General features: G+C 40.4%; 1 protein-coding gene across 2 annotated transcripts in view; it reads right to left on the bottom strand.

Moving 5' to 3' along the window:
• Positions 1-1,464: 1,464 nt before the first annotated feature.
• Positions 1,465-16,179, bottom strand: part of LOC116730206 (leucine-rich repeat transmembrane neuronal protein 4) — an 81,043-nt gene continuing 66,328 nt past the window's right edge. Inside the window, exon 3 of one of the 2 annotated variants that reach the window (XM_032579229.1) lies at positions 1,465-2,858. In XM_032579229.1, coding sequence (XP_032435120.1) covers positions 2,640-2,858 — 219 coding nt within the window. In that variant the 3' untranslated portion in view covers positions 1,465-2,639. The remainder of the gene's footprint in view (positions 2,859-16,179) is intronic. The other variant, XM_032579230.1, reaches the window with a different exon arrangement.

Raw genomic sequence — 16,179 nt, 5'->3', positions numbered from 1 at the left:
CTGAAATATTTACTCTTGTGTGGGTTGACAAAGATCACATCTATGTAACAATTAAACCTCCATCATTTTTACATAGCGTAATGTGAAAATGTGAAGAGCATGGAGCCGCTACGGTGCCTGCCAAGAATGTTCGCCCTACTTGAGCCTCTCCATATTTTGTTACAATCATGAAGATAAATTTGATGGGATTTCAGGTGATAGCTGTACCGCAAAAATTGTTTTTTTTCTTTTTGCATATTTGTGAAGGGGAAAGAATTCAATACATTGTTTCCAAACACTTTTCCAAAGAAATTTGAAAATGTGGCATCTATTTGCACACAGCCAAATTTACTCCGATATCCCTAAATAAAAACCCAGTACAGTCAACCATCTAAAGAAGTCACCTAACGAAAACGCATCCATCCATTGTTGTCTCTTCCTTCTTATCTTGTAACATTACGTTGTTTCTTTCACAGCGCCTACACAAGTGTGATTGACAGCGCTAAGAGCCTCCTCCTGACTCTGATTGGTTGTTTTCCACCAGGAGAGGAGCTTTCCTGCAAATATCTGCCTCATACTTTACTGACAGCATTAACAAATGTGCAAACATCAGATTTTTTGTAAAAGTTACATATCATAGTTCTAAAAAAGAATGAAAGTATTAAGACATACAGTACAGACCAAAAGTTTGGACACACCTTTCTAATTCAATGGGTTTTCTTTATTTTCATGACTATTTATAAGGCAATAAATCCCACTTATTAACCTGACAGGGCACACCTATGAAGTGAAAACCATTTCAGGTGACTACCTCTTGAAGCTCATCAAGAAAATGCAGAGTGTGTGCAAAGCAGTAATCACAGCAAAAGGTTGCTACTTTGAAGAAACTAGAATATAAGGGGTATTTTCAGTTGTTTTACACTTTTTTAGTGCATATTTCCACATGTGTTATTCATAGTTTTGATGCCTTCAGTGTGAATCTACAATGTCATTAATCATGAAAATAAAGGAAACTCGTTGAATTAAAAGGTGTGTCCAAACTTTTGGTCTGTACTGTACGTAAGCGAAAGAAGACCAGGAAATGTCCAGTTTAACGTTTGCCACAAGACAGATGGGAGACTAAACTAACACGTAAAACTTTGCGCTCATTACCCTGAACACATTATCCACAATGTGAAACATGGTGGTGGCAGTGTCATGCTGTGGGGATTCTATTTTAAGAATGTGGACGGAGCTGACGGGAAGATGTATGGAGCTAAATGAGAGACAAGAAAACATGAGCGTTGAAAACAAATCCATGCCACAGTTTAATTTGTAAAAATAAAATAAAAAGTTGAAAACTGATTGATTGTTTTCTTTCCACTTCACAGATACAGATATGTTCTGTTGGTTTATTATAAAACGCCAATCAAGACATTAGTGGTCGTAAGGTGACAAAATCGTTCAAATACAGTACGTCATACTTTGACAGAAAAGCCTTGAAGCTCGGAGAGTCCCAGTTTACTTTATTACATCAGAAAACGGTCACACAGTCACAGGAGAGGAAAAGCAAGAGAGAGTTACCATTTGGGTAACTGGGAGGCCAGTTACTAATGCATAAAACAAGACATTTTCTTGTTCGACAGCCTTGCCTCCAGCGCGCCGCTCCTTTTGTGTCATCCGCCTCCGCAGTCGTCTAAATACAGCAGACAGTTGTTTGGGTCGAAGCCACCGATCTCGACGAGCGACACTGTTACCGATCATTTACCACAGTTTTATTTACCACTTATTATATTGCAACATCTTGTAATGAAAGAAAAAAAAAAAAAGAAGCACACATGTAGCTTTACGAGCGCACAGTCAGATAATTGGTTTAATAACGCATTATGAAATCAGAAACCATTAACCACGAGAGTGATTCCAATGAGGGATGGAAAGTAAATATCAAAGTGCCGCAGTGTTGCTTCCTGGTGGGTAGTTTCTCTCCGCTGTGATAAACTAATGTGAGAGGGATCAACATCACACATCATAAGTCACCATAAAAATTAGACTTAGTGCCAACAAATCAGTGGAGGCTGTACAATTTATATGGCACTTACTGTCTGCTATATTCAGACTTGTTTTTGTTGATTTCTTTGCCTTGAACTAAAGAGAAAATACTGTCAGTCAGTCAAAGAGGGAGCTGAGAGAGAGAGCAGAAAAAACTTTGTTTGGACACTCTTTCATTTGTTCTGCGACTCATCTTCGCGTATGGCGTTAATCGCTTGATTACTCGCACAGCAGAGAGGTTCCGAGATCCCGGCAAGTCGAGGAAATGTGTTTAATAAGATTAACAAATCATTAAAAATGCCATCCGGGGACGAAGGACACGCGGGGAGTCGTGTTACTCGTTAGCCTCCTTCGCTTAATTGAGGACATGTGGGGCCGTGGACGTCAGACTCTCACTGATCGATACTGCTGCACCCCTTTATATTCCTGCTGGGGACAAAACTTTCATTCCCATTTACCCTGGATCCTGGATGCTCCGCGGTAGATTAGCTGTCTCCTTTGCTCCGTTAGCAGTCCCAGTTTCCTCCCACGCAACCTTTTTATTTATGTATTTTTTAAAATTTCCTCTGAGCAGTTCGCTGACTTGTGTTGCACAAATACGGGGAGTTCAGGGGCCTGTCGGTGCGCGCAGCTCACCGGCATTGGGAGCGAGTCCGGGGGCGAGGCGGCGCCAGCTCGGAGGGGAGGGCGGCCATCAGGCCCGGGTGGTACGGGGCCGGCCCCGGACCTCCCGGCGCCCGGGCCGAGGGCTCCATGCCCACGTTGTGGTGCAGCGACAGGTGGGCATGGCAGTGATCCAGCACCGACTGCTCACACCTGTACAGAGCCAGGGGGTTCAGCTGCCGTGGTATCTGGACAGAACAGAGCAGAAAGGGTAGGAGAGAGACAAAATAAAAAATAAAGGAAAAAAAAAAACATGGCGTCACATATAAGGCTTCCAGAAAGAGCCAGAGAAGCCTTCATGCCAACATTTATCAGCTCTCAGAATATTAAGAATTGGCTTAATTTACATCATGCTGTCAAGGCACAGCTCCGTCATTAATGGAGACTTGGCCGGTGATGCAGCGTTGCGCCCCAAGACCTGAAATCTGCGCCGCTCAAACACCCACTTTGAGCTGGAATGATTTATATGCAAGATGAAAGCCTTAAGCAAGAGTGCACACATATTTTCTGCCCTCTTTTAAATGGAGTCAAGGCTCCATTTAGAAGAGACCGCTTATTACATTACAAGCTCTTTGCCGATTCAAAGCGCCATGTTCATTTCATATGCTAGCGTGGTCCGAATTATGTCAATTAAGGAGAACAAAGCTGCATCATGGCTTGTGGAATACAGATATTAATAGATTGATGCATATTAATGGGTTCGCGCAGTGTTCACCCATACATTCCGGAGTGAACAAAGGCAACAAGATGCAAAAATATTCAACTTCTCCGATTGGATTTTTTTTTTTTACTGAACCCTGCGGGAGACGGTGAAAGAAAAATAGGAATGAAGAAGTTCAGCAGCAAGCCTTTCTCAGGTCTCACAAAAGGGTTTTTGAGATCCACCAGAGTTACTTTTAGGAGTTACCCCATTACAAATAATTTCGTGTCGCAACCAAATTACTTTTGGAGAAAATTCACAAAAGCTTCTCAAGATCCCAGGTTACTTTTGTTGAGACACTGGAAAGGTTTTGCAATAACAGCTTAAAGCAGAAAATATGCAACCTTGTCCTCAACAAACCAAAGATAATTAAGTTCCATCAGTGGAGGTTTTCTGTAAAGTTCTAGGATTGGTATTTATTGTTATTTGTCACTGTACACATGTACAGTGCGATAAAGTGTAAGGGAGTTTTGGTAACATTTCTTGTTAAATTGACCAGAACTGCTTTGCCGTTGCCTTTCCGGTGCATTTCCACTCATTTCTCATCTCCCTTCATGGCTCATTCCAGGCTTTCTCCCATTGACTCAGATTCTCTCAGGTAGATTTTCTACCGGGCCAATCAGTGAACAGATGGAGAAGTTGTGAACAAATGACGTCAATTTTCTTTGCTGCTTTAGAGTCGTAGTCTGCCTGTGGTTTTAGAAAATGGCAGCAGTGGTAGTGCTTCCAAGTTTTGAGTTAACACTGACAGTCATCTTTTTCGGTGAAATTTAAAACTTCAACAGAGTCCAAATCCAGGAAGCAATCGTTTTTCAATAACTGAGGGCCCAGACTGTCTGTACGAGGCAAAGCGCAGAACAAGGGGCTGTATTTTTACTGGGCTATGTCAGAGCTAACAAATGATTAAAATTACTTTTTTCAGCAGACATTTTCTTTTCACCTTCACGTCCCAAAAGAAGCTTATGGTGTCTGGCAAGGCTACCTAAGATCTCACATGACTTTTGCTGATTTTTTTTTCGTGAGACAACGGACGTCTTTTTCATTCCGTCAAAGAAACTTACAAAGGACTACGTCTTTTTCCAGTTCGTATCCCTACAGGAAAAAGACTGAGTGTATACTCTCAAGTGATTGTGAGTAAAAGCAACAAGTCATGGACAAAACATTTATTATAAAACACTGCATGTTGCCGATGTTTAGTCAAATGGATCACGAAGGCTTTGGACAAAACCAAATCCGTCCGAAGCGCGCTTTGTGTCGACTCTTCGTCCGATGTTGTCACTTTTCCAGAGCTCTGAATTTCGAGCCCACCTCGTTTTAAAGGTTACATTCTCGTCTTTCGATTACGGCGCCGCTCAGTTTATTCTCCCCTCTAATAAGAAGATTAGTGGAAAACACCATTGTCTAATTCAACGGCTGAACTTTGCACACTACTTGAGAGGACTTCATAAAAATTCATGAGCAACAATCCCTTGGAATGCACAATGAGCCGGCTGAGGGAGGGGCGCTCTGCTTCTGGGGGTTCTTGGTGCAGATTGTCGATGGGGGTGGGGGTTCACAGAGGACTTGTTTCTCCAATTATTGCGACAGACGGAGTCAAACACGGAAACAGTAGAGTCGACTTGAATTTAGGCCTCGCTTTTTTCCCTCCCGTCTACATGTGGCGGCAGCTGGAGGGGCATCACCGACCTTTGCCTCCTCGACACTTTCTTCCTCCGCTTAACGTTTCTAATCGTGCTACAGAATAAGCCGAGTTGCCCAGGCAATAAAGGGCTGAGTTTGCCCATCAATGCTAAGCTTTATAGATCTAACTCAGATCTTTAAAAGTAATAAGATTTTTTAAAAAAAAAGCATCCTCAGAGAGGCGTAGAGGTGTTGGTGTATGGATCTTCAAGCTAAACAATATTCAGTCCAGACTGTACAAAAACAGTTTTAAACTCTACATTCTGGAACGGATGTGAAATCGTAAAAAGCCTGCGAGTTCATTTCTGCAGAGCTTACATTCAAGTGAATTTCAGATTCCCTCAGGATTCATTTAAACCTTCTACAGAGACACAACAGGAGCTGCTTCCCATTTATTATCGCTATCTTCAGTCTTGGGTGGCAACATCAGCATTTAAGATTGTGTCTGCTACCTTGAGTTTACACTCAGAACAATTCTTTATATATATATATATATATATATACAAATGAATGCAGGTGTTGCTTTTATTTGACACGCACGCTTCTAATTCAGAAATGATAAAAGTATGAAGATAAACAAGCTGTAGATGTAGGAAACATACATTTTTAGCTCCAAGATTTGCTGAAAAGCAGTCGCTCTGCATCACCACCTCCCTCTCTCTCTCTCTGTCCTCAACCACTTTTGTCAGGTTTCTGCTTTTTTCCCAGCTCCTGGCTTGAACTGTCACCTACTTCAGCTTGCATAAAGTGCACCCTCAGCCCACATCTCCCCCAACCTCCCCCCTCCAACCCTCACGCGGAGCTGCTGCTTACCATGAAATAAAATGTAATTTCCTTTTCGAGGGGGTCTTTAATTTTTCGCAAGTTGCTGCACGGTATTTTTTTTTTTCTCCCTTTGACAGCTGCAGGTGGATTACGCGCAGAGCTTCTCTCATAGCTGTTGTTAAGCGGAGCTAAAACGGAAACATTGAAGCTCTTCTTCCGAGCTTTCAGACCGGCTCTGGAGAGTCTCTCCTCATAATTCGTTGTGCGATTTTGTTGAAGCGAGGGAGAGGAAGGCAGAACTATTTGTTAATTTAAAAGTGTTGCTGAGGGAGTGAGGTGTGACACAACATGGGGTGGAAAGTTGGATTTCACACTTAGGGTAGGAGTTATTCTAATGCACCTCTGCTTAATAATTTGCACTCTGCTGAATGTTTAGGCACCACTAAAGAGCCAAACAAGGCAGCGGGGAATATTAACGCACCCAGCGCCCAACGTGATTGTGTTTACCTGTAGCACTTCGTGCTTTATCGGATGTGCCATAACCACACCCTCAAACTCTAGAAAAAGCATCAGGTCTGCAATTAATTTTTTTAATTTTTTTTCTACCAGATTAAAAATTTATAGCAATTAAATGTAGCTTTATCTGATTTGAACCCATGCCTCATGTTTTTAAATTGACGGCAGCGTTAATGAATACACAACTTCCTGTTTCCTAAGATCACATGACGACTAAAGTATAACCTGTCACCGCAAACTGTAAGCAGGAGGATGAAGACAGAAAAGCACACTGTCTTCATGGCAGCCATTTCTTTTTAGAGCTTTTGTTCACATAGCGCCAGTTTATTTAATGCTACATTTAAAATGTGTCATTTTGGGCCGGATTGATGTTTTAGAAAACTTCTATTATTAAAAACTAGAATTACATGTTTAGCCTTATTGATTATTTGATCAAATGAGCACGTTATGATATACAGGAAGTTCGTCCCTCTGTGTTAATATGTATGTATACCTTTCATTGAAGTTATTCACAACCCCAACAGAAACTTTTCAACCAAGAAGTTTGTTCCTGACTGTCTAAAGATAACAATGATTACTTAAACTCTTTATAAAGAGTATAATGTAAAATCTTTGTTGATATTACGACGCTAAATCCTATTACATGGGACCCTGGTATTTATGGGAGTTATAGATCACAAACATACATAGCTAAAATCTGTTATGAATAGTAATGAAAACACTTATAACTAGGCCTGTCACGATAACAAATTTTGCTGAGCGATTGTCTCAAAAATTATTGCGATAAACGATAATATTGTTTGAAGACCTTTTTACACTGATTTAATGGAAATGACATAATAATGCATGCGATTTCCTGCCAAAGATAGATACACTTTATTTAAAAAAAACACTTAACACTTGAACTGATAAACAAAACAACCAAAAACAAAATGGATTCTCAGTCTCCATTAACAAAAAACACACTTGAATAAAAACTAAACAACATAAAGCAAAAGTGGAAATAAATACTGCATTCAACCAAAAGATTATGAAGTCTGTATATTATGTTGCCCTTCAGTAATAATTAGATTTAAATAGAGAAGATGGGCACATCGACTACCTGATGCAATAGTTCACACTACATGATTTTTTGCCCCGATTTTCCCCATACAACAATCTTAAAACGTTGGTCTTTCTAAGATTGTTGCTTACGATTTCATAACCGATCATCCTGTAGTGTGTGCTGTGTTACGGTAGATCGTCGTGGCTCCGATCTAAATCAGTAGTTTTCCCCTTTAACGCAGCCTGTTGAATGTGACAGGTAGCCAATCAGAAAGAGCGGATTCTCCTCCGTGAATCCCAAACAGCTGACACGGCGCAACCCGAAGTCCAGCGGACATTGGAGATAATATGTGGAAACAACATTAATGTTTATTCAACATGCAAAGAATATAGAAATGACAAGGGGAGGAGTTGGAGCGAAATTGCTACCGCAGTTGATAAACCCGGTAACTTTTCAGCTGTTCTTCGTTAACTTCGTAAATAGGTTATAATGATTTTCATTCAGTCAGGACTTTACGCTGACACTAGCCACATGCATTGCAGGTAGATTGTAGTAAAGCATTGATTAATGCCTGGTTTTAAAATTAGTTCACTGGACTTGTAGCCATTATTTGGTGCCCATTGTTGGACACCACACGGCAGGAACGAACCCGATCGAACCGTTATACCTAGGATTTCTGTCGGGTAATGTGTGGTCTGTCAGGTTTTGAAAATGGGCCGACAATCGGCCGACAGATCTAAGATCGTGTCTTGTGCGCTGGGCTTTACACTAAGTAAAATGAGGAAGGGGGGGTCAGTGGAGAGCACCGGAGTTGAGCTTTTTTTCATTCGGTGTCATCAACAGAAAGAGAAAAAGGCCGGAAGAGACGATAATGCCGATAATTAAAATGACGTCGATAGTTTTAATTTATCGTACGATTAATTGATTTACCGTTTATCGCAACAGGCCTACTAATAACTGCCTGTTTTAATAGTTCAAATGTCAACTATTAAACTGCTTTAATACACATAGTGGAAACTGTCTCAGCGCTACAGTAGAAACCATAGGCATAACTTCCTGAAGGACTGGTGTGGACATGTTCCCACCAATATTGTTTAATAACGTTTTGATTGTTACAAAATCTCATGTTGTTGATGTTTTTAGCACTTGATAAAATCAGACAATAAAAGGTAACTATGTGGTAATAAGACATGTTTACAACCTTTGACTGGCTTAAGCTAAAAGGTAATCTGAAGTTGAATATCGATAACAAATTCTTCCCGCTTCATGTTCGACTGAAGGCTTCGGTTTGTTACAAACTCTGCGAGGTCAAAGTTAAACTAGATGCAAGCCTCGGGCGGCTGCGAGGTTACTAAGCTGTCACTGAGCTTTGTTCGACACAGCGACAAACTGCCAGGACGCCCGCAGAAATAATGGCTATGAGAACACAGCGGGCCGGTTGTTATGTCTTCCACGACCAGCGGCCTTCTGCTCGTCTCTATGACGATTCTGATACACACTGGAGCCTGGCAGAGGAAAAGCAAATTAGGTGAAGCAATAAAAATATACTCTGTCACATTATTACTGAACCAAAGTACCGTCACATACTGCGCCTTGAAATCCTTTGGACATTGTATACACTGTATATATGTATATATATAATATATACATATATACAGTATATATACATATATATATATGTTTCTATATCAATATTTCTCTAATTCATGGTAAAAAACCGGCAGCTGTGGTTGCCAGGTAAAATCCAGCAACCACAGCTGTTGGTATTTTACCACAAATTAGAGAAATAGCTTTTTTAAGAAAGTGTAGCTTATTGGTGTTATAGGTCAACAAAACAGTATTTCATAATTGCTAAATGGAAATGAAAAGATACTTGGTTTTCAACATTTTTTACAAAGAAACTCTGCTGTTGCATTCAGCCTAGCCGCCTTTCTATTGCCTTATTAAATAATATCTTTATAAAACGCACTCAAGTTTGTATTTGACAAAAGAAAAAAATTCAAAAAGATGTAAATTCTAACTCTACCAGGCTGTTTTTCTCATTTAAAAACATAACTGATTGAAATCAGTCTGGCAGGATGGCTCCACCTAGCTGTGTGTCACACTGAATTTAGTTTAGAAAGGTGTCAAAAAGTTCTGGCCCGTCTTACTCATCAGTGGGCATCAGCATCCACCGATGACTAAATAACGAAATGTCAAAGCAATTACTTTATGTCGTCTTCCCCTATAAGTGTGACAAACTCTTAACACAGACAAACCATCGCATTAAAACCTGCAACATTTAAAATGCGTCATTCACATTATTGTAAAAAAAAAAAAGAAAGAAAATTGAACGGGATTACTAACCCGTTCCCCACCGCCTCACGTCTGCAGTGCAGAAGCAGTAAACTTGAAACAGGACCGGTTTCATGCCTCAGCTTAGAGGAGAGGAGGAATAAAAGCCTTTTTGGCATACAAAACTGAGCGAGCGCTCAAGTTTAATCAGGAATATTGGGGAGAAGCTGGCTGTTATGCTTGGAGCTCTTAAAGAGGTGACTCACTGGCTCGCCCGGATTGGCCGACTGCCAGCAGATCTACTCCGGCCTGGATGCTCCACGGAGTCGGACTCTGCAGGAAGCGGCGACCGTCGCCCTTCCTCGGCTTCCAGCGGCTCAGGAAATCTCCTACCAATCTGGCCTCGAAACACGAGACTGGATAAATACAAAACAAATCTGTCGATCGCGGAAGCTGCTTGAGAATAAGTCTCGCTTGCTCCTGATAGGCGTCAGTTCCTGTTCAGTGAGTCGCTGGACGTCATCCAGAGTAAAAGAGGAGGCATCTGGCATCAGCCTGATCTCGTCTTCACTCTGTTAACTGTTAGCTTGACCTATTTACACTGAACTGAATTTTAAGAGAGGGGAAACCAAACAAAAAACACAGCAGGCCCTGAATAAAACAGGTTGATGTTGAAATAATAAATCCAAACTATGTTTTTATTCTCTTTCTCACTCATTTCTCTTGGACATAATAACTCATTATTACTGTAACCATCTGCATTACTCCATCAAGTGTGAGAAAACTTTCTGTTCAACAGGTTTTGGAACTGGTTTAAACAGAACATATGTAACAACAAGTCTAATTTAATCCTGTTTTATTTGATTTAGAGCTAAGAGTTGTTGTTTTTTGTAGGGTATGACTATTTAAGCGTGAAGCCTCACTTGCAATTATCTTGCTTGGAGTTGTTAAATTATTGGTTTTATTACTACTTACACATATCGGTCAGAAATGGGAGCACAGTGTCAGTTCATTTCAACTATTTACATTTTAATATAACTCAAACCAGAAGACGGAGAGGAAGTGCGCCAGTGACTATCTGTCTGTCTGGTTCATTAACTTGTCCTAGGGAAATTATTGGTCATATTTTTTTTAATAAATAAAATGAATACTAATTTTTCACATTTTAATTGCAAAGAATAAAAAAACTCTTCTGTTCAGCATTTTAGATTGTACATCAGGACCTTACTGTGAATAATTCTTTTGACCAGTTGTGATTTCTGATGTGATTTAGTCTTTCATACTGATAAAGTTACATCATAAACTCTAAATGTTTACAGAACTACTCACTCTTGCCAACTCTTATTGATCTCTTGTATCAATTATGGCAATGAGCGTCCACAAATTACAATACTTCCTCATAACTCTAACCCTGTTACTTTAATCTAGCTGATTATTGATGCTTATTTGAGCTGCATATGTCCCCGGTCTGTTTGTAGTCTTGAGATATTTGGTGCCGTTTAGATGAACGACAAAAATAAATAAAAAAAACTGATTTCAGCTGTTGTCCACTGACTAAAGTAGCTGAGTAATGAGCAGGGTGGCAAGCATCAACACTGTTATGTGATTCATTTAGCATTTTTTCTTTTATGGAAAATGAGCATTGCTTAATTGTTAGATTTGTGTTTTTTTTTTTTTTAGGAGAAACGGTGAGACGTCCAGAGCACTTTTTTCTCAGTTGCAAACGGTGTGGCGCTCCCGTGACACGCGGCGCACTGCAATTAATTTTAATTTCCTAGCGGTTGGCCTCCGATTGCTAATGAGAGAGCGTTCACGTGGGTGGTCCCCCACCGTCGCAATGGCGGGAATGCCGGTCAAGCCGCCGCTAAACGATTCCCAATTAGGTGGCAGGCGGCCGCGTCGAGCCGGCGTGCCTCAGACTCGCACAGAAGATGTGAGCTCTCATTGGCATATTAACAACATCCTCCGCCTGAGCTGCGCGGCTGCTCCCTGTCAGCTGGATGATTCACTCAGCGGTCAACGTTGCAGCACAGACAGGCCTCTATTATCATGGCTGTGTGCTAGGCAACACACCCGTGGATGCAGAATGGCCACATGACCCTCCTCTTCGAGATTGTTGCCTGGCACAGAGAGACTGAAGAATGGTTTCTGGGAGGGAGACATAAGAATGAAGCCGATAACAAGTGGGCAGCAAAGCTTAATTAAGTAGAGTAAGTAAGATTCACTGTAGAGATTCCTCTTGATATCAGTTTGGAGCAGAATTTCTGGAAGTTAAATCATTCATCAAGATAGAGAAATAATAAAAAATAAAGGCTACCAACCACATCTTCCACTGTTCACCTCAGAAAGTTAATTAGTGAAAGCGCATTTGAAATCACATGAAATCTCTAGTCAGAGCAGACGTCACTTCTGAGGAGCAGTTCCTCCTTCAGTTCCTCTCAAAAAACCGATTGTCAGAAATATCCGTTCCACGTCTGAACACAACAGAAGCCTCCTCAAGGTTTCAAATGCAGATTCGCATCGAAAACACAAACAGCCTCGGCGGGAGAAGCGATAATGCCAGGTGCATCTGAATATTGATTAAACAATATATGACAGACATCTATGAGTCACTGTTCCTCTCTCTTAGCCCGTGGGAGACGCAGACTGGAAGAAATGCAGATCAGGAGATTAGTCCTAGCATAGCAAACAAACACCAAGAAAACTAAGAGTCAACTTCGCAGTCCTGGATTTATTTATGTCTTTTTTTAATTTTCAGTGACATTGTATAGAATGCTATAGAATGCAGTATACTGCAACTTTAATGTGTTTGTTTTTTCAAAGGGACATGTAGCTGTAGTCGTTTTAAAGACGCACCGTCACTTAATTATGCGGGAATGAAGTGTATAGTCTCTTTACAGAGAGAGCTCTTCTTTAAAATAAAACACATCGTAGCGATGCCTGAACGGTGCATAAATGTCTAGGCTACATTTGGTAGATATTTTAACGTTTTTTTTCAACATGTGAATCGTAATGTGGATCGGTTTTAGCCAAGCCTGACACACAACAAAACAACAAAAACTTGTGACTCTACCACTTATGTAAGTTTCTACTTGTGGAAGCAACTATATAAAACTAACTTCACCTCCTTTTTTACTTAGACGTGTTATTCATATGCACACGTGCCACATATTTTCATCTCCCGACACACACACATTGCATCCTAATCCTAGCCAAGGACTTTATTTCCTAGACTTTACCAATCTGCGCTGGTTGGAGCTGCGATCACGTCCCAGGTAAAGCAGAGAGAGAAGCGTATTTCCTGGTGGAGCTGAACCGGGTCCGTCAGCTGAATGCACGTTAGACACTTTTAACAGCTCAGCTCGCCCCGTAGCACGACTTCAATTGAAGGTAAATGGCCCTGGCTTGTGATCCCACAGGTAGTGTGTGCTTGTCTGGGACTGTGAAAAGGGCTTAAGGTTTTCGTTATTGCCATCTTTGGCATCAAATTGTGTCCATGGGAGATTGCAAGAAAGTGCCGGGAGATCCAATTTAAAGTTGATTCCTCTCCTCAGGCCTTCAGGACACAAAACTGGTTTGTCCGTTGAGTTTGGGAACCTTTCTGTGCCGACTGACTTATCGACGTGAGTTACAGCAGTGGGCTAACAGAAAAATGTCGATCATAATACAGAGGGAAGTCACAGGAAGAAGCTAAAAAAATATTGTTTCGTGGCTGATTTTTAATCTCTGCTATTTTTAAAACTATCATAAATTCTGGGTTACTCTTAATGATTAATAGATTCAGGTTTAAAGTCAAGTTTTAATGTTTTGGCAGATCATCAGCAAAGATAAATCATTAGAATAGAGAAACATGCCAATCGGTGGTCAGAAGTTACCGGTACGGTAAGATTAATTGTATATGTGTTATTTTTCTTGAATTGTAATAAATAAATAAAAAAAATTTGTTAATCTATACTCATTTCGAAAAACATCTCATTCATTTGCTCTCTGAAACAAACGTCTTGATTGAATGAAAACAATTTAAAAAATTTTAAACCAATTTTAAAAATTGGTTTAAAAATTTTTAATAGCACAACTATTAAAAACAAAAGCATTCTTAATATGCTACAATGCATAAAGCATTAAGAACAGCATTGAAATATTTAGACCTTTTTTTTGCCTCCCTGCAGTGATGGATCATTAATTATTTATTTTAGAAGCAGAATCCAATCAACAAGTTTGGCTTCTTGAGATTCTTTAAGAGAAAAAATAAATAAATATCGTAGGGTAAGGCATATTCAGGCTATAAATGTAAAAAAAACAGAAACAGTAGCTACAAACAGATCAAATAAATACACAGGCTATTGAAAAATGTATACAAATGCTGGTATACTTTACTGATCGTCTCTTCCAGTGTTATTACTTTGTGTGTCGGACACTTAGACATGAAAACTCCTGTCCTGAACAATGCGGGTTGCTCATTTTATGAAGGGATTTTCAAAAGCCAGAGAAAATTTCCAAACCAAGCATGTTCCACGAGAGACGTTGAAACAACAAAACAACTTTCCACAACATGTTCAGTCTTCCTGTTGTCTGCCAACGTCTCGCTTCCTGCTCAAAAGTAAAAGCCCGAATGAACAATAACTCAATAAGACTTTAAATAGCTAACGCTAAGTGGCCTTGTTGATGCCTGCGGGGCATTCGCCAGACAGAACTATATCAGATTTTTTAGTTTCTGAGTGGCCCAGTCAGGACTCAACAAGCTAAAATAAAGGATCATCTGACTGAGGTCAACGAAACAAATCACAACGCTTGAAGAGTAATTGATCAAGATCACAAGAATTAGAAGAAAGTCTGACGCTCTGGAAACAAAATGTAAAAAAAAGAAGACATGTTAAAGATGCATGATGTAAAAAAAGTGAGAGTAGTTCATTTATGAGCATGCCTGTGTGAGATTCCGTTCTCCATCACCTGCTCGTACCGCAGCCTTCGTTTTCAGCGGCCAGGCGGTCAAACAGGTCATGGACCCTGTTTTCATCCTTTACTATTTCCAAAGCACCAAAATAAACAACCAAAACGGACAATTTGATCAATAATCAAACGCATCACCGCCAATATCAGGCAATCTAGCGAAGTGAACGGGGCAAAGAGGCAATCCTTTCTCAAGATAATATTCAATAACTCACACAGCGTGAGTCACACGAGACGGCAGGATGTTTTCCCTCTTCTTAGAGGTTTTCAGTCCAGTGAGAACAAATTATTACAGTGTGCGGTAAAATTTCCGAAAGATCATCTTTTGCTAACTTTAATATTCGCCATGTAATTACATTTCTATGTGAAAAGCATTCCAGATTTGTCAAAATAACCATAATCCTTCAGATGTGGGGGATTTATCTCCTCCTAATGCTGTTCATCCCATTTTCTGCTCATCAACGTTGGCGATGCAGGCCAGGATTTGCTGTTATTTACTAGATGGACGGCGTGTGAGTCACTGCCTGGTCTTTTCTGATCTGTGCAGATGCAGGTAACCCGAATATGGAGGCCAGGAAATATAGATGTTGCACTCGGCGTTGACGCGCGATTTATCGTTTGGTTCATTCTCTCTCGCCGACCGCTTTCCTCTCCCTTTACACTCCCACACACCGCTTCCCCGCACGCATCTGTCCTCACACGCTACGTGCTGCTGCTGCTGCTGCCTGTCAAACGCAGCCATTAAAAAGCTCTGTTTCAGGAAAATCAAATAATACAAAACGAAAGAGAATATGTTGCCCACAAGGTCAGGGGTGTTTACTCGGAAACTAATGTACATGTTAGACACAGTAGGACGGCCTTTAAAATTTATGCGCAGGTTCATTGTTAATTAATGCACAACAGACAGACACCCACAAACACGAAGCTGCTTTCATTCTGCAACATGCAGAATTACTGGGGTCTAATTACTGCTGCCGTTCAGGCCCAAAATAATACATTTCAATTCTGAATCGCTGACATAACTGATTAGACGCATGGATGTGTTCGCCCGCTCCTTGTCATTATTGGGGTGCGTTTTGTTTTTTTTTATAAGCTCTTTGTTATTATTATCATTAATGTTACTGTTATGGCTTTAATAGTTCTTAATGATCTAGGGACGCCATCTGCCTTGACCCAGGAGGATGATCCGAGGCGTTTTAGGATGATCCTTGAGTCTTTCTTAAAACAGCATGTGGTTCAAGGAAGGGTCAGCGCTTAATCCTCTGATTTCATTGTAATTTTCTTTTTTTTTTTTTTTTTCTACTACTGTTATTAATATTATTTTTATGCAGATTGCAGCCAAGAGTCATTTGGTTGGTTTGCATTCCAGATTATTGTTCCAGAGCAAAAAAAATGGTACGGTTACTATAGCGACGCACAATTCGTAATACTAACCTGTTGTCTCCAGAGAGCGTTTACTGTCTTCCCCGGTTCAGCTTGAATTTATAATCTAGCCAAAATGATTATAAATCACTTTGATCAAGATCACAAGATCTTGAGAGCTGAGCTCTCAAATAATATAATGGTTTCTTGAAATAAG

Source organism: Xiphophorus hellerii, chromosome 12 (assembly GCF_003331165.1).
Source record: "Xiphophorus hellerii strain 12219 chromosome 12, Xiphophorus_hellerii-4.1, whole genome shotgun sequence".
NCBI lineage: Eukaryota > Metazoa > Chordata > Actinopteri > Cyprinodontiformes > Poeciliidae > Xiphophorus > Xiphophorus hellerii.
Note: the sequence above shows the minus strand (reverse complement) of the source record. Positions and strands in the feature narration are given on the sequence as shown.